The sequence below is a fragment of the Macaca fascicularis genome, chromosome 3 (genome assembly GCF_037993035.2).
Source record: "Macaca fascicularis isolate 582-1 chromosome 3, T2T-MFA8v1.1".
NCBI classification, from domain to species: domain Eukaryota; kingdom Metazoa; phylum Chordata; class Mammalia; order Primates; family Cercopithecidae; genus Macaca; species Macaca fascicularis.
The window spans coordinates 34,434,217-34,452,669 of NC_088377.1; the positions used below are offsets into that span (position 1 = coordinate 34,434,217).

At 60.2% G+C, this 18,453-nt stretch overlaps 1 protein-coding gene and 1 long non-coding RNA gene across 2 annotated transcripts; one reads left to right on the plus strand and one right to left on the minus strand.

The window, feature by feature from the left end:
* Positions 1-8,557: 8,557 nt before the first annotated feature.
* Positions 8,558-14,424, plus strand: CYP2W1 (cytochrome P450 family 2 subfamily W member 1). The gene is made up of 8 exons (XM_045389784.3): positions 8,558-8,763; positions 10,080-10,242; positions 10,622-10,995; positions 12,281-12,454; positions 12,754-12,892; positions 12,991-13,175; positions 13,750-13,891; positions 14,105-14,424. Exons 1-8 carry the CDS (start codon positions 8,590-8,592, stop codon positions 14,290-14,292), a joined length of 1,539 nt encoding a protein of 512 aa, XP_045245719.2. The 5' UTR covers positions 8,558-8,589; the 3' UTR covers positions 14,293-14,424.
* A 1,856-nt stretch (positions 14,425-16,280) lies between these two features.
* Positions 16,281-17,405, minus strand: LOC141409819 (uncharacterized). Its single transcript, XR_012432147.1, has 2 exons — positions 17,331-17,405; positions 16,281-16,627 (listed from the first exon to the last, which is right to left on the minus strand). It is a non-coding gene; the product is annotated as an uncharacterized lncRNA (long non-coding RNA).
* Between the last annotated feature and the right edge of the window lie 1,048 nt (positions 17,406-18,453).

Genomic DNA, 18,453 nt, shown 5'->3' on the forward strand with positions numbered 1-18,453 from the left:
GCTCTCCCGTCCCCTGGGACCCTCGCAGCAGTCGGTAGCAGAATCAGCTTTTGGAATGGGTGAGAAACCAAAGCCCAGAAAGGTTCAGTGAATTGCCCAAGGACACATAGCGGTGCCGGGCATCTCTGCATCCCAGGTGTCTGCCGGGGCCTCGATTTCCCCATTGCACAGAGGCCTCATCACCAGGCCCATCCGGGGAGGAAGGCGGCACCGGAGGGACGGGAGAGCATGTGGACTCGCTGCCTGCGACTGCTGGAGCCAGGTGCCACCACCGAGCAGCTTCAACAACAGGAATGTGCTCTCAGTCCTGTGGCCCGGAGTCCAAGCAGTGGGCAGGGTGGGGGCCCTGGGGACAGTCCCAGGCCTGCCTCCCAGCTTCTGGGGGCCGCCAGTCTCTGATGTTCCTTGGCTTGCAGAAGCACCACCTGGTCTTGGCCCCTACGTTCCCATGGTGTCCTGTGCGTGTCCAAATTTCCTATTTTTATTTATTTATTTGAGACAGGGTCTTGCTCTACTGCCCAGACTGGAGTGCAGTGGCGCGATCACGACTCACTGCAGCCTCCACCTCCTGGGCTCAGCGATCCTCTCGCCCCAGCCTCCTGAGTAGCTGGGACTACAGGCACACACCACCACACCAGACTAATTTTTGTATTTTTCGTATAGATGGAGTCTCCCTATGTTGCCCAGGCTGGTCCTTAACTCCTGGGCTCAGGCAATCCTCCTGCCTCAGCCTCCCAAAATGCTGGGATTACAGACATGAGCCACCATTCCCAACCTAAATTTCCTCTTTTTATAAGGATAGCAGTCATGTTGGGTTAGGGCCTACCCCAGTAACTTCATCTTAACTAATTACATCAGCAGCAACCCTATTTCTTTGTTTTGTTTTTTTAAGATGGAGTCTCTCTCTCTTGTTGCCCAGGCTGGAGTGCAGTGGCTCAATCTTGGCTCACTGCAACCTCCACCTCCCAGGTTAAAGCAATTCTCCTGCCTCAGCCTCCCAAGTAGCTGGGAATACAGGCGTGCACCACCACACCCGGCTTTTTTTTTTTTTTCTCGAGACAGTCTCGCTTTGTAACCCAGACATGAGTGAAATGGTGCAATCTCAGCTCACTGCAACCTCCACTTCCTGAGTTCAAGTGATTGAACTCAGGAAGTTCTGAGTAGCTGGGATTACAGGCACTTGCCACCACGCCCAGCCAATTTTTTTGTATTTTTAGTAGAGACGGGGTTTCACAATGTGGCCCAGGCTGGTCTCGAACTCCCGACCTCAAGTGATCCACCCGCCTTGGCCTCCCAAAGGGCTGGGATTACAGGTGTAAGCCACCGCCTGTAAGGTGGTGAGGCACCTATTTCCAAAGCAAAGGTCACATCCTAAGGTCCTGGTGGCTAGGACTTCACCATATGAATGGGGGACAGGGTAGTTGCAACTCAACCTAGGACAGAATGAAAGTGTATTGTAAGTGGTAAGGCCCGGGCCCGGCATTGGCCTGTCGATGTTACCATGGCAACAGCAGTCATGGGAAAGGGCTCAGTGAAGACCCCAGCTTCCACCTGCGTAGCCTCTCCCAGCCCTGAACCTGTCCTGGCCATGAGGAAGTTGAACACTGGACCTTTTACAGTGCTATGGATGGCCCAAGCTCCAGCCTCCACTCACTCATCCATCCCCCCACCCCATTCCACAATCATTAGCCAGGCCCTGGTGGGAAGCACCGTGGGCCCCCAGCAACACTGAGTTTGCTGCCTGGCCCCCTCTGGACCCCTGGTGTGACCCAAAACCACTGTTGCTTAGGAGCCAGTTACTGCAACTTCCCAGGGGCTGCTTGCAGACAAAGGCTTGGTCAAGGCAGCCCAACCGCCCCCACCCCGGGGCCTGCCCTTCTTTAAGCCTGGCCCAGGTGTCCCCTCCCCATGTGGCTTCCAGCTCCCCCATCGCTGGGCCCTGGTGAACCTGCCCCTCTGCAATGCATACCATTAGATTCCTGTGCCCGAGGTCGGACTCTGCTCCGTGTGCCCAGAGCTGAGCCACAAGCCTGGCACTGAATGTTTCTGAACCGCAGGGCAGTGCGGACCTCACGCCTAGGCCCCAGGGGAGGGCCCAGGGCTGCAGATATCCAGTTGTCAGGTCCTTGATTGGCCTGGGGCTCTGGGCCCACTGAAAACGACAAAAGGAAAATTGCACCTTATTCCTGTCATATAAACTACTATTTTACACCAGGGGCCCACACACTGGGTTACTCATTAATACATTTCCAGGGTTGTGAACAATGGGAGCTTTTATTACCCAGCAAAGAGCTCACTCACTTGACCTGAGCAGCAGCTTAGCAGTGGAAGGACAGCCCCTCCCTTGGGGCTGCCCTAAGCCTCTCTGTCTGAGAGCCCCGAGGGACCTGTGGCCTGGAGGTGACAACTGGCTTTTAATTGACTGTCACCTGGCAAATGGTTATTGCTTTATATGAGATATGAGATCTTTAGCTGGGAGAGAAAAGGAAAGAATTTTTATGAGCAGTTTACCGGTATAAAAAGTGGGGAAGGGGCTGGGAGTGGTGGCTCACACCTGTAATCCCAGCTCTCCACTTGAGCCCGGGAGTTCAAGACCAGTCTTGGCAACATGCTGAAACCCTATGTCTATAAAAAATACAAAAATTAGCAGGATGTAGGGGCACACACCTGTAGTCCCAGCTACAACACGCTGAAACCCTATGTCTATAAAAAATACAAAAATTGGGCCAGGTGTGGTGGCTCACACCTGTAATCCCAGCACTTTGGGAGGTCGAGGCGGGTGGATCACGAGGTCAGGAGATTGAGACCATCCTGGCTAACACAGTGAAACCCCGTCTCTACTAAAAATACAAAAAATTAGCCGGGCGCCTGTAGCCCCAGCAACTCGGGAGGCTGAGGCATGAGAATGATGTGAACTCGGGAGGCGGAGCTTGCAGTGAGCCGAGTTCGCACCACTGCACTCCAGCCTGGGCGACAGTGTGAGATTCCATCTCAAAAACAAAACAAAACAAAACAAAAATACAAAAATTAGATGGGTGTAGGGGCACACACCTGTGGTCCCAGCTACAACATGCTGAAACCCCGTCTATAAAAAATCCAGGCCGGGCGCGGTGGCTCACGCCTGTAATCCCAGCACTTTGGGAGGATGAGACGGCAGGATCACGAGGTCAGGAGATCGAGACCATCCTGGCTAACATGGTGAAACCCCGTCTCTACTAAAAATACAAAAAATTAGCCAGGCGCAGTGGCGGGCGCCTGTAGTCCCAGCTACACGGGAGGCTGAGGCAGGAGAATGTCGTGAACCTGGGAGGTGGAGCTTGCAGTGAGCCAAGATTTCGCCACTGCACTCCAGCCTGGGCAACAGAGCAAGACTCCGTCTCAAAAAAAAAAAAAATTCCAAAAATTAGCCTGGTATAGGGGCGCACACCTGTAGTTCCAGCTACCCTGGAGGCTGAGGTTGGAGGATCATCTGAGCCCTGGGAGGTTGAGGCTGCAGTGAGCCAAGATTGTACTACTGAACTGCAACCTGGGCGAAAAAAGTGAGACCCTGTCTACAAGAAAAAAGGAAAAGCTCAGAGGAGGGAACGAACCTTGTTTGAGCCCCAGTGATCAAGGCATTGCTAAGCATTTTCCACCCGGGATCCCCAGAGCCTGGAACAGTGCCTGGCATGCTGGACGTGCTCCGTTTATAGTTTGCAAATGAATGAACCCAGTTAAGCAGGTCTCTTATCCTCATCTGACACTGAGAAACAGAATCCCAGGGGTCCCATCCCTTGCTGAAGCTTACATGGCCGCGTTTGTGTTATCTGCCGCCGCATAACAAAGCAGCCCACTTAGCAGCAGTCATTACCCATGGACTTGCACTTGGGCAGGTCTTGGTGGAGACACTCCACGGGGCCCCGGCTGGGTTCGCTCCACTTCAGACGGGAGGATCCACTCAGGATGGTGCACGTGGCTGGCAGGCAGGTGGGCTCAGGGTTGGGCGGAGGCGTGGCCATGGTTCTGTGGGCCTGGGTCCCCTCCACGTGGGCCCCTCTAGGAGCTGCTGGGTTTCCCCACAGCATGACGCCTGGGTCCACGGCACAGGTGTCCTGGGGAACCAAGAGGAAGCTGCATCACTGTTTGGGATCCAGCCTCTACCGTGGTCAGAAGTGCCCACCCAGATTCAAGGAGTCAACTAGAGAAAACTTTTGCTTTTGAAGAATTAAAGTTAGTTTTATTCAGATTCCTACTGAGCACTGCAATCCGGGAGGGTGTTTCAGAGTTTCCGTCTGACTGCTCCAAAGCAATGTTTCAGGCCACAGCTTATCAATCAACAGGTGGTGGAGGCTCTGTACCTGCGCAGGGGTACCTTCGAGCCAAATCCGATCATCAAAGTTTCGGTGCAAGAGTCCATCTCGTCATAGATTATAGCCACTGATCCTGTCGGATGGTATGTTATGTACAGGAGGAGGCAAGGGCTAGGATCGTTGACCTTTTTAAAAAATGCAGTGATTTGGCCAGGTGTGGTGGCTCACGCCTATAATCCCAGCACTTTGGGAGGCCAAGGTGGGCGGATCACCAGAGGTCAGGAGTTCAAGACCAGCCTGGCCAACATAGTGAAACCCTGTCTCTACTAAAAATACACAAATTAGGCCGGGCGCGGTGGCTCAAGGCCTGTAATCCCAGCACTTTGGGAGGCCGAGATGGGCGGATCACGAGGTCAGGAGATCGAGACCATCCTGGCTAACCCGGTGAAACCCCGTCTCTACTAAAAAATACAAAAAACTAGCCGGGCGAGGTGGCGGGCGCCTGTAGTCCCAGCTACTCGGGAGGCCGAGGCAGGAGAATGGCGTGAACCCGAGAGGCGGAGCTTGCAGTGAGCTGAGATCCGGCCACTGCACTCCAGCCTGGGCGACAGAGCAAGACTCCGTCTCAAAAAAAAAAAAAAAAACACAAATTAGCCGGGCGTGGTGGCAGGTGCCTGTAATCCCAGCTACTCGGGAGGCTGAGGCCAGAGAATCGCTTGAACCTGGGAGGCAGAGGTTGCAGTGAACCGAGATGGCGCCACTGCACTCCAGCCTGGGCGACAAAGAGGGAAACTCCGTCTCAAAAAAAAAAAATACAGGGATTCAAGCAAGAGCTGTGGGAACCTGCGCCGTGCCTGCTCAGTCTCCGGGGCATTCTTCCGGGGGCCACCCAGTCACTGAGGAAGGGCGCACACTTCTTTCCGCAGAGTTGCAAAGATGCCTTAAACTAAATTTCTGGAAACTGGGTTGCTGAGCCAAGGGACTGTTCCTTTTTGATGTGTGCTGGATCTCCTGTGCACTGCAAAAGCCTTGGGTGAATGCCACAGGCCAAATGAGCAAACACGGCTTCTGGCCTCTGCTACTTTGTGTCACAAAGGAGGAAGACCACAAGCCTTCCTGTGTAAGGAGAAGCGCAGTGTTACATTTACGCAAAGACAGTGTGGTTGGGAGAATCTGTGCGGCCATCTCTGGCAGCTGCCATCTGCCACAGCCGACAGGTGCGGGGCTGAGTTTGGAACCAGGTCTGTCTGATTCCAGCCCCTCCGGGGGAGCCCACCTACCCACCCACCCCACCCACCCTGCCTCTGATGTCAGGGCCAGGCAGGACCTGAGCCAGCCAGAGCGCTGCATTCCTCCTGGTCATAGGGATGGCACAGGGCTGAGTATCTGACTGGCAGGGTTGGATCAATCAGGCCTGATCCAAACAGTCCCAGGCTCCGCCTGGGCAGCCAGGCCACAGTCGGCACACATCTCTGCAGGGCGCAGGAGGTCCGCCGGCCATCAGAAAGCAATAATCCCTTGGCTCAGCCACCTGGTTTCTAGGAATTTATTTTAAGATATCTGTGCAACTGTGCCCATCCTTGCAGGTATGGACACATATTTTTAGCAGGATGTTCTGTGACAGCCTAAGATTGGAAACAATGTAAATATGCGCACCCAGCCATGCCCCCCAGAGCAAGCAACACGTACAGGCGGCCCTTAGAGAATTGTCAATTCCCCAATGATGAGGTTTTTTTGTTTTTTTTTTTTTTTTTTTTTGAGACGGAGTCTCGCTCTGTCGCCTGGGCTGGAGTGCAGTGGCCGGATCTTAGCTCACTGCAAGCTCCGTCTCCCGGGTTCACGCCATTCTCCTGCCTCAGCCTCCCGAGTAGCTGGGACTACAGGCTCCCACCACCACGCCTGGCTAATTTTTTGTATTTTTAGTAGAGACGGGGTTTCACCCTGTTAACTAGGATGGTCTCCATCTCCTGACCTCATGATCCACCCGCCTCGGCCTCCCAAAGCGCTGGGATTACAGGCGTGAGCCACTGCACCCAGCCATAACGAGTTATTTTTAAAAGAGGGCCAGGCACCGTGGCTCACGTCTGTAATCCCAACACTTTGGGAGGCCGAGGCAGGTGGATCACTTGAGGTCAGGAGCTCGAGACAAGTGTGGCCAACATGGCGAAACCCCGTCTCTACGAAAAATACAAAAATTAGCTGGGCGTGGTTGCATATGCCTGTAATCCCAGCTACCCGGGAGGCTGAGGCAGGATGATCACTTGAACACGGGAGACGGAGGTTGCAGTGAGCCGAGATTGCACCACTATACTCTAGCCTGGAAGACAAGAGCGAGACTCCATCTCAAAAGAAAAAGAGGCTGGCCCAGCGTTGGCTCACTTCAGTAATCCCAGCGCTTCTGGAGGCTGCCACAGTAGGATCGCTTGAGCCCAGGAGGAGTTCAAGACCAGCCTCTAGACTCCCTCTCTAAAAGAAACTTACAAAATTCCCAGCACTTTGGAAGGCTGAAGCGGGAGGATCACGAGGTCAAGAGATCAAGACCGTCCTGGCCAACATGGTGAAACCCCATCTCTACTAAAGATATAAAAATTAGCTGGGTGTGGTGGCATGCGCCTGTAATCCCAGCTACTTGGGAGGCTGAGGCAGGAAAATCGCTTGAACCGGGGAGGTGGAGGTTGCAGTGAGCCGAGATTGTGCCATGGCACTCCAGCCTGGCAACAGAGTGAGATTCCGTCTCAAAACAACAACAACAACAAAAAACCCAAAACTTTAAAAATTAGGCCAGATGCAGTGGCTTACACCTGTAATCCCAACACTTTGGGAGGTCAGGGCAGGAGGATTGCTTGAACCCAGGAATTTGAGACCAGCCTGAGTACCACAGTGGGATCCCCATCTCTACCAAAATAAATGAATAAATAAATAAATAAAGTTAGCTGGGCTTGGTGGTGTGTGCCTGTAGTCCCAGCTATTTGGGAGGCTAAGGTGGGAGGATGGCTTGAGCCCAGGAGGTGGAGGTTGCAGTGAGCCTGTACTCAGCACTGTATAGCAGCCTGGGCAACAGAGCGAGACCCTGTCTCAAAAACAAAACACAAAAAAACAAAAATGTTCCCTGAATTAATTAAGTAAGCTTTGCTAGGCAGGTAGGACCCCCAGCCTACCAAGTAGTGGCCCTGGTATAAGGCACTCCCTCCCCACTGCAGCCACCCAGCCCTGGCACCGAGGCTGTACAGCGGGATAGAGGCAGTGAGCTCCCCACCACAGGAGGCGTGCAACTGTGGCTGGGGCTTTCCCTCCCAGCCAATCAAAGGGGCCAACTCTGGGAGGGGTGAGGGGTGAGGGCCTCAGGCTGCCAGCCAATCAAGGGGGACCAAACCCAGGAGGGGTGAGGGCCTCAGGCTCTGTGGTTTGTACAGGGCATGGGCAACGCCCCAGAGACAGGCCGTGGGGAGGGTCCCGCCCCACTGGCGCCGGCTCCAGCTGCCTCATGTCAGGGCAGGCTGTGCAAAGCAGGCCCCACCGCTTCTGCTGCCAGCAGCCCTCCCGCCCCTCACAGCGGTTTAGGAGACAGATGGACAGGGCTCATAAACCTCACCACCTACCACCCAGCAGCCCTTCCACGTTGCTGTCCTAGCTCAGACAGTTGCATCCCCTGCCTGGGCAGCAGACCTCAAAAAGGAGCAGGCTGCTACCTGGGGTGAACACCCTCAGGAAACGTGTCGGGAGATGCGGGTGGCGGCTTGTGAGGGCTGTGGGATTTGAGGCCCCTCACGGGCCGTCCTGAGGTCTCACTCCTGTCCCTTGCCTGGTGGGGAACTGATCAGAGAAGAGCTGGGTGCACACGGATGGGGTTTGGGAGAGGCCTGCAAACCCCGAGCTCCGCAGGGTCCCACTCAGAACCTGTGAAAGGCAGGGAGCTCCCCTCCAAGCCAGGGCCTCGGCCCCAAAGCCCTGTGAATTCCAGTTCTGAGGGGTGGCCAAGGCCAAGGGGCCTGGACTGGTGGGTTCAGCAGAACAGTCCACGGGCCGCATCCTTCTCTCTGGACAGGGGACATGGATGCCTGACCCCAGAGGGCCCCCGTCCTGCCCTCCCCTATCCGGCCCCACCAGGGCCTCAGCCCCACATTCCACGCAGGCCTGCAGCTTTAAGCCGCCTGCTGGGGGCTGCCCTGCAAACTGCTCGTTCCACATTCTAGGGGTGGTGGGGTGGGTGGGGTGCGGGCACGCCCTCCCGGGGAGGCCTATAAGGGCGCAGGGGGGACGGGGCCCAGGAGGGGAGCGGGGCCTCACCAGCCACGTCGTCATGGCCCTGCTGCTCTTTCTGCTCCTGGGCCTGCTGGGGCTCTGGGGGCTGCTCCGTGCCTATGCCCGAGACACCTCCCCAGCCCACCGGTGGCCCCCAGGGCCTCGCCCGCTGCCACTCATCGGGAACCTGCACTTGCTGCGTCTGTCGCAACAGGACCGGTCCCTGATGGAGGTAGGTCAGGGGGCCTGGGCAGCTCTCGCGGCCCGGACAGCTGCTGTGTCCTGGCCCCACTCCTGGGGAAGCCGGGCCCCGTTTCCACTGCCTGTTCCCTCATGGTGCCAGGCCCAGCAGGGGACGCAGGAGGCCGGAGGGCCCACCCTGCCTTTGGGAAGGGAAAGCCGCCGCTTCCCACAGGGAAGCAGACAAGTGAGTAAGAAGCAGCCCTGGAAGTGCCACCCAGGGTCCAGCACGGGGGCAGGAGTCTGGAGGGCTCCCTGGAGGAGGCTGTGTCTGCTGAGAGCCTGCAGGAGACCGGGCTGAGGGACAACAGAGGGGAGGAGGGCCTGGGCGTGTGTTGGCTGCCCGCTCAGCCCCTCTTGGCCCTCAGGTGTTCAACAGTAAATACTTCTCACTTTTTTTTTTTTTTTTGTGACGGAGTCTTGCTCTGTCGCCCAACCCAGGCTGGAGTGCAGTGGCACAATCTTGGCTCACTGCAAGTTCCACCTCCCGGGTTCACGCCATTCTCCTGCCTCAGCCTCCAGAGTAGCTGGGACTACAGGTGCCCACCACCACGCCCGGCTAAATTTTTATGTTTTTAGTAGAGACGGGGTTTCACCTTGGTCTCGATCTCCTGACCTCATGATCCGCCCACCTCGGCCTCCCAAAGTGCTGGGATTACAGGCGTGAGCCCCTGCACCCGGCCCCACTTCCCACTTTTGAGCCTCTGTTTCCTCATCTGTGAAATGGGAAGAGGACCCGTGCCTCCTGGGCAGGGATGCTGAAGACAGAGGGTACACGTACACGGCACGGGGCAGCCTGACCGGCCCTGGCCCTGTCGCTCAGTCCTCACTCAGGCAGGCAGGGTCAGCGGGACAGGACTGACCAGTCAGGCAGTTGGCTGCCCCCAACTGTGGGCTGGGGTGCTGCTGGCCGGGCTGCAGCTGAGGATGGTCAGGGGCCGGGCCTGTCAGGCTCTCACTCTGTGTAGACTCTGGCATTTCAGAAAGTGCCACCCTAGCAGATAGCCAGCCCCCATCCCTGCTGCCTGGACTCAGGGCTCAAAAGAGCTCCCTGGGAATTTGGGCTAAAAAGAAAAGCCCACAACAGCCATGCCAAGCACCAGATGGTGAGGGGGCTCTGTGGGCTCCAGGCTGGATGCTGCCTGCTCCACCCTGTACAGCCGGCCGTATGGCATCTAGGCGCCTCCCTCCACCTGCCCCCATTTCCCCTCTGTCCCCACCCCTGCCCAGCACAGGCCCGGCCTGAGGGGGCCTCAGGGGGGCCTTGTGGGTGAGGGCTGCCTGGGTGACGCCTGCCATCCCTGCCAGCTCTCGGAACGCTACGGGCCGGTGTTCACTGTGCACCTGGGGTGCCAGAAGACAGTGGTGCTGACAGGGTTCGAGGTGGTCAAAGAGGCGCTGGCAGGCCCTGGGCAGGAGCTGGCCGACCGGCCTCCCATCGCCATCTTCCAGCTCATCCAGCGAGGTGGAGGTAGGTATGTGGCCTGCGCAGTGGGGGACTGCAGGGTGTGGCGGCACCTGGATCCCAGGAGGGGTGGGGGCTCCAGCAGCAGGAGAGGCTCCCAGGGTGGCCTGGGGAAGAGCAGGCAGGAGCTGGGCCTACGGGCTGGTGCTGGGGGGGACCAGGTGTCCACACAGCAGGTAAGGTGCTCAGGACCAGCAAGCAGGGGTCTTTTCATCCCAAGTCAAGAGGGGCCGGGGCCAGTCCAGGGGGACGGGAGTGGGATTGGGGGTGAGGGCCCAGCCAGTCTTACTACCCTTAGGTCAGCCTGCTCACTTCCTGCCCGCTTGCCTGGTGGGGCTGGCTGGGGTGAGAACCTGGGCTCACTGGGCGCTGCATCTGCCCACAGGCATCTTCTTCTCATCTGGGGCGCGCTGGAGAGCTGCCCGCCAGTTCACGGTGCGTGCCCTGCACAGCCTGGGCGTGGGCCGGGAGCCGGTGGCTGACAAGATTCTGCAGGAACTGAAATGCCTTTCGGGGCAGCTGGATGGCTATAGAGGTGAGCAGGGGGCTGGGGACGCCCCTTCCCAGGCCTCGACGTGCCTGAGGCCTGTCTCCCTTGCAGGCCAGCCCTTCCCACTGGCCCTACTGGGCTGGGCTCCCTCCAACATCACCTTCACGCTCCTCTTCGGCCGCCGGTTCGACTACCGGGACCCGGTGTTTGTGTCCCTGCTGGGTCTCATCGATGAGGTCATGGTCCTCTTGGGGTCCCCTGGCCTGCAGGTGAGGGGCTGCCTCCCGTCCTCGGGGTGGGGTGGAGCCTGGGGTGCTGGGCGTGCAGGGGAAGGACAGGGGCCCCAGCACTGTCCCCTCTCAGCTCTTGGCCCTCCCACCTTGCAAAACGAATCAGACTCAAGGGCCTGAATCCAGACCTATCTGATGTTAGCTGGTCGTGTGGCCTCAAACCAGCCGCTGTGCTCTCCAGGAAATGGGGGATCTTGATCTCCCCCGACGCCCTCATCAGTGACAGATGCACCTGCTCAAGGGCGGGGGCGGGAGGCAGGCATGGCTTCCCCAGGATTGCGGGGGGCTCCATGCCCCCCCAGCCCTGACAGTCCAGGCACCTTCCAGCTGACACCCTTCACAGTGCCCCAAAACCACAAAAGTTGATCCCTCTGATGTTTGGAACGCATGTGCATTTCATTTTGCTTCAAAATGTAAAGTTTCCCTCTTTTGGGTCCTCACCGTATTCAATGTGTGTTTACCGAAGCCCGCATCTCAGGTGTGATACCCACGTCACGGCTGGACCCAGAGGCCACGGGTCCTGGTCCTCCTGGCTTCCCAGCGGCAGGGCTGTGACGGGAGTGAGGGCAGCGGCGGGTTCACAAGCAAGAGCAGGGGGCACAGCTTCCACCCGTCCTAGCCAGGGTGAGATCACCCTGCCTACTGGTGCAGCCAGGAGGGCCCGGAGCCCACCTGGAAGATGGAGGTTGCATGGCACTGCATGGTCCGGGGCAGCGCCAGGGCAGCGGAGTGTTCCCTGGCTTTCCCTGCTGGCGCCAGCTCCTTGCCACGGAGGTGCCGTGTGGACCTCGCTACTGGTGATCACGGACACCCCAGGAAGGCGAGTGGCATGAGGTGTGGCGGGACGGCCATGGGCAGTCATGGAGCACCCGCTGGTGCCAGGCTCACCCCTCAGATACAGCCTCGTGTCCGCGGCGGCCCCAACTCTCCGAGGTCTGAGGTCTGCTCTGCCTCCCATTCCATGACTCACAGGAGGTTCAAGGTTATTTCCACGGTGGCAGTCGCCTCCCTCCTCCCTCTCCAGGATGGAAGGAGGTCCTGCTGTGCAAACCTGCCTGGCTGTCCCCTTCCAGGGCACGGACGGGGGTTTCCTGGGAGTCCCTGGTCCTCCCTTGAGGGCGAAGGGTCCCTGTTCTGTGGCCGCCTCCAGCACATCCGCCCAGAGCCCCTGGGTGTGAACACAGCCGCTGGGGACGATCACTGCCTGCCAGGGTGCAGTCCTGGGGCTGCGTCCTCATCTCTGCTCCTCCTGCCTCCTACCCAGCTATTCAACGTCTACCCCTGGCTTGGGGCCCTGCTCCAACTGCACCGGCCCGTCCTGCGAAAGATCGAAGAGGTCCGCGCCATTCTGAGGACCCTCCTGGAGGCGCGGCGGTCCCACATGCGCCCGGGGGACCCTGTGTGCAGCTATGTGGATGCCCTGATCCAGCAGGGACAGGTGTGCCAGGACCCAGGTCCTCCTCGAAGGCCTGTAGGAGTCCTGAGGGCCACCCCAGGGGAGCAGGGCTGGGAAGGGGTCCATACCAGTCCTGCACCAAGCTCCCCACCTCCTGGCTGGCGGCCTCTCAGAGCCTCAGTCTCCTCGTCTGTGAAATGGGGCATCCATAGTGCCTGCCTGGGGGATGGCTGAGCCCAGATCACTGGGGCATCCATAGTGGAGCCCAGGGCTGGGCTGGGTCTGTGGGGTGGGGGACAGACCCCAGATCATCCCACGGAGCCCTGCCCCAACCTCTGCAGGGGGATGACCCCGAGGGCCTGTTTGCTGAGGACAACGCAGTGGCCTGCACCCTGGACATGGTCATGGCCGGGACGGAGACGACCTCAGCCACACTGCAGTGGGCTGCGCTTCTGATGGGCCGGCACCCGGACGTGCAGGGTGAGATCCCGGTGCCGGGCGAGACGACACCTGCCCCCGGGGGACCCCCAGGGCGGAGGGATGGCACTCCCACTGACGCAGCCCACCCCTCGCCCCAGGCCGGGTGCAGGAGGAGCTGGACCGCGTGCTGGGCCGTGGGCGGCCTCCCCAGCCGGAGGACCAGCAGGTGCTGCCCTACACCAGCGCCGTGCTCCACGAAGTGCAGCGGTTCATCACGCTCCTGCCGCACGTGCCCCGCTGCACCGCCACCGACATGCAGCTGGGCGGCTTCCTGCTCCCCAAGGTGGGGCCGGGCCTCCCTCGCCCCTTCCATCTCCTTTGGGGTAGGCCTCCGCGGGGGTGCAGGGGCACTGGGACGGCTGAGCCTCCAGTGGGTGCCTGATGGCCCAGGGCTCCCCAACTGGAGGCAATAAGGGGCGTCCAGCCAGGAGCAGGAGGGAGGCAGCCCTCACCCCACAGCCCAGCACTTGGGGCTCTGGCCAGCAGACCTGGTGCCTCCCTGAATATCCTGGGGTCCCCTCCATGTGCCCTGTGGGCATCCCTGTCCATGTGTCCTGGAGGGTCCCCTCCATGTGTCCTGTGGGCATCCCTGTCCATATGTCCTGGGGGGTCCCCTCCGTGTGTCCTGGGGTGTCCCTCTCCGTGCATCCTGGGTGTCCTCTCTATCCTTGGGGCCCCTGGCTGTGTGCCCCGGGGTCACGTGGCCTCCCTGGGTTCGGGTGCCTCACCTGCAAAGTGGGCTAACACCAGATGTGGTGGGTGTGGCAGGAGCTACATCCTGGAATGAAACTTTCCGATCTGGGCCCCATCCCACCTTCCCCGGGGCCCCTCTCTCTGTGCCCTGGCTGCCCACGCAGGGCACGCCCGTGATTCCTCTGCTGACCTCGGTGCTGCTGGATGAGACACAGTGGCAGACCCCAGACCAGTTCAACCCGGGCCATTTCCTGGACGCGGACGGGCACTTCGTGAAGCAGGAGGCCTTCCTGCCTTTCTCTGCAGGTCGGCAGCCCTTGTGGCTGGGGTGGGGCAGCACCACCAGGGCTGCAGGGGTGGGATGTCCCCAGCTCCGCCTGCCGCCTCCACTCCCACCTCCTGATCTCAGGTTCTGAAGGCGGCTGTGGCTGCTCCTCTGCTTCCCTGGGGAGGTCCCCACCCCTCCCCACCAGGAGCAGACCTGGCACAGCCCACTCTGTGCCTCGACTTCCCCTGCAGGCCGCCGTGTCTGTGTCGGGGAGCGCCTGGCCAGGACCGAGCTTTTCCTGCTGTTTGCTGGCCTCCTGCAGAAGTACTACCTGCTGCCCCCACCTGGTGTCAGCCCGGCCTCCCTGGACACCACGCCTGCCCAGGCTTTCACTATGCGGCCGCGGGCCCAGGCCCTGTGCGCGGTGCCCAGGCCCTAAGGGCTCCCCCAGTCCCTGGGTCCTCCTGCCCACTCCCCTCCCAGCCCCCAGCTTGGACTGCTCTGGGAGAGCCCTGAGAACTCCCACCCCCACCCCCACAGGATCAGCAGCTGCTTCCGGTTACACCCAGGTCTCCCCCTGCCCGACCCTGTGGGACCCCCACCCCTCTGGTGCCATCTGCAGCTCAGTCCCTGCCAGCCCCCAGGAGCGCCTCCAGGGCCCTGCCCACTCTTCCACCCCTGAAGCTGCACTCCCACCCACCGAGCTCCCCCGAGGGCCCACCCAGCTGGGGCTGCCAAGAGACGGCAGGTGGCTGCATCCAGCCAGAGACAGGCGCAGACAGGTGTCCTCAGCGTGTGAGCCCTGCACCCACCAGGCCCTGGGACTCCTGCAGACCCCACTCTGTTCCCGCTCCTGGAACAGTTCCTGTGGTTGTACCTGGAGGCAGTCGGCCTGCAGTGCCAGACTGTGAGCCAAGCCACCGGGGCTGCCCTTGGTCCTCCGTGCACGTGACAGGTGCAGGGAGGCGAGGCCCACATTCTCCTTTGGAGACAGGAACTGGAGCCGGAGGCTCCCAAGTCTGCCCCATTTTCTGGGGACCTGAGCAGACCTATTCCACTCCGGGCTGTTTTCCGCTCTGTGAAGTGGGTGATGGTGACTGCGGGACCCGTGGCGTGTGTGCTGGTGGTGGCATGGCCGGCGTGTGCTGGGACACCTGGTGTCTGAGATGGCCCTGGCCCCCGTCCCAGCGCAGAACATGCATGTGAGCAGCAGGTGGCCCCTCATAAGAAAAGAGGATAAGCCGTGGCACGTTCCCACCTGCACCCCGTGGAGCGGCGCCCCAAGGCCAGGACCCGGCAGCCGGGACACACGGGTGGGCGCACGGCAGGCCTCACACTCCCGGGTGGGGCTGCAGGGTCCCTAAGTCACGGGCGGGGCTGCTGCTGCGGAGGCTGCTGGACCTGCTGGACCCGCTGCAAGGACCAGAAGGGGTGGAGGGAGGGGGGCTCGGCTGCGTCCGCTCACGTATTTCTAGAGAAGAGCAGGGACCAAGTGCTGGCTTCACTATTATCCTCTCAGACATTTGAAATATGACACTGAAAACTTGAAGGGCAGAGAGAACGGGGTCCCGGTGCCAGGTGGGGCCACGTGACACCCCGTCCAGTGTGACTGGTGAGCCCCTCTGGAGCTCTGGAGGGTGCGGAACATTCCAGGGCAGGGCTGTGGAGAGTCCCTCCCAGCTGTCGTCAGGGCCTCCTGGGTGGGGTGGAGGACTCAGGCCCCGCCCTCCCGGTCCCGCAGGGGACCCTCATGCCCCTGCCTTACATTGGCCTGGGGTATTCATCTCCGCGGGCCCAGGGGAGCCCCCGGCCCACGTGGGGAGGAAACGTTGACCCTTTCCCGCCCCGCTTCATGGAGGCCCAGCCGACGTGAGGGATGCCAAGTGCAGGGGTATGAGTGATGGCTGAGCTTCCCCTTAAAGCACTAAGACAAATGTAACCCCAACCCTGACTCCATCCCTGACCCCGCCTGCCCGACTCACGAGACCTCTCACCCCATCCCACCCGGGAAGAAACAACTCAGCGAGATCACAGGCCTCCTCCACGGGGTGCAGCCAGGGCCCCCCAAGCTAGGCGGTCCAAACGCCTCATTCTCAAGTGTAAACAAGCCTAGCTTAGTGAAAACAGCGTGAGCAGGTGTCAAATCTCCTTCAACTTGTGCCCAGGGGCATGGGCAGGGGTGTGGGGTGGGGGGAGGGAAGGGAGGGGCCACGTGAGACCCGAACCCAGAGGTGCCACCTTCTCGACCGGGCAGACCTGGGTGCCCCCGTTTCTCATAGCTGCACTCAGGCTGCTGGCGGGGTGCGCAGGCACATCCCGGAGGCTTGCTGGGAAACGCTGGGGCTTGGCATGGACGTCTACGCTTCATTTCCAAGTGTTTTCTTGTTGGCATTTTTAAAAATTGTGATAAAACACACATACAGAAAATTCACCATCAGCCATGTTTAAGTGCACAGTTCAGGGGCACAGCCACATTCGCTGCACTGTGCAGCCACCACCGTCACCTCCAGAGTCTCCTCATCTTCCCAGGCTGAAGCTCCACTCTCATCTCGGGAGACGACAGACTCGGGACAGCCGCTCCGAGTCCCGCCCCAGCCCTTCTCCTTCCTGGGTCTGTGGGTGTGAGGGCTCTGGGGACCTCGGGTGAGTGGGGAGGGGGTTGGTGCTGCTTTATCCACGCACCTGCAGACGGGTCCTTTTCAAGGGTCCTGGAGAACTCGGGCGGGGACAGCCCATGAGCCCAACTTCTTGCGCGTGGATTTCGGGAGATGCCTCTGCGGACATCACGGTGCCCACATGTCACGAGAGAGGCAGACACCCTGAACCCCATGGCTCACGACGGGGCTGAGCTGCTCCCCGGACGTCTGTCCTCAGCAGCAGGGGGGACGCCGACCCTGGCCCCTGCACCCCCCACCTCTCGGTCTCCAGGGGAGGACCCTCCTGGGGTGGGCAGGCGGCTCTCGGCCCCAGATCTGCTTCTGGGTCTGAGGCTGGCCCTCAGCTGGGCCACACGGGCCTCCCATTACCCTCCTAAGTCAAGGTAAAACAAAACCACAGTCCCCGAGTCATCTGCAAACCTCCCACAGCAAGCTCGGAGGGGGAGGCCATCTGAGGGCCGGGCTTAGGAGGAGGCCAAGCTTTACCCACGGAGATGCCGTTAAACAGAACCCAAGTGACCCAAGGGAGCTGCCACGCCACCGCTCACCCACACCCGCAGGGCACACACATGCAGGGGCTGGGGGCGGCGTCCAGTGTGGTTGGGGGTCTTGGTTCAGATGTCCTGAAGCTCCTCCCTCGGAGTGGGCAGCCCCCATCGGGAAACCTCTGGCCGGGAACCCAGAGGCTGGAAGCTTGCCTCACTCTGGGACCTGGGCTCTCCCCGTGATGGCTGGGGCTCCCTCAGGGCGGGGTTCTTCTTCCCCCCTTGGATGGTGAGGGGCAAGGAGGCAGGATGATGGCAGGGCTGGGTGGGCTCACCGGGCTTCAGAGGGCAGCGGGACTTGGACAGCTCAGCCCAGCGCCCAGCTCTCTCCAGGCAGGTCTCAAAAATGCCCTGAGGCAGGCCCATCACTGGCCAAATTCCACCCCCTCCTGCCTGCACCCAGTCCCTTGTGAAATCTAAGCAAAGTCCTGGGGTGTCTGAGGTCAGAGTACATCGCGTAGCTGCCGCTGCCTAACAAGCGGGTGGGTGGCCCGTGGCTCTGGACTGCTGGGCCACGGATGATGAGGTGAGGCTTGGAAGAGTCTGAAGGATCTTAACTTTGATGGTCATTCAGGGTTTGAGGCTGCGCTCAGCTTTATCATCTGTGAAACCTGTGCAGCCAGCAAGGGTACCGGCAGTTCTGAGGTCCCGGTGGGCAGGCCGGGTGGCCTGACCCAGGCAGGGCAGGGGGACGGCAGCTGGAGCGCGCGGTGGAGAGCCTGATCCCTGGGAGCCACTGGAGGGCGCATGGCGCACGGCACCCGACCAGCGCGCGACTGTGACCGGAGCAGGAGCTGAGGAGCTGGACAGACGGCAGGTGGCGCCACCTGATCTGTGCAGGGACAGGCAGGGAGAGAGCCCAGCTGGAGGCGTCCGGGGCTCCAGGGAGAGGAGTGGGGAGCGGATAGCGCCGGTCCGGGCTGGAAGGTCAGCTTGAGGCTCTGGGATGTGAACACTGGGCACCGAGTCATCCAGAAATAAATGCCAGGCACGGTGGCTCACGCTGGAAGGAATCCCAGCACGGTGGGAGGCCGAGGCGGGAGGATCGCTTGAGCCCAGGAGTTTGACACCAGCCTGGGCAACACAGTGAGCCCCCACTTCTACAAGAAATACAGAAAGTAGCCAGGTGCAGTGGTAGCAACTGTGGCCCCAGCTACTCGGGAGGCTGAGGGAGGAGAATCGCTTGAGCCTGGGAGGTGGAGGTGACAGTGAGCAGAGCTCATGCCACTGCATTCCAGCCTGTACGAGAGTGGGACCCTGTTTCTAAAAAGATGCCACTGTCTTGGGGGATTGGAGGGAGGAAAGTGCTCTGAGGGTGATTCAGTGGCCGAACCTGTCATTCTTGGTGGAGGTGAGCAGGCAGCACCCGGTGTGAGCTGTTTGTCAGAGGTCAATCCT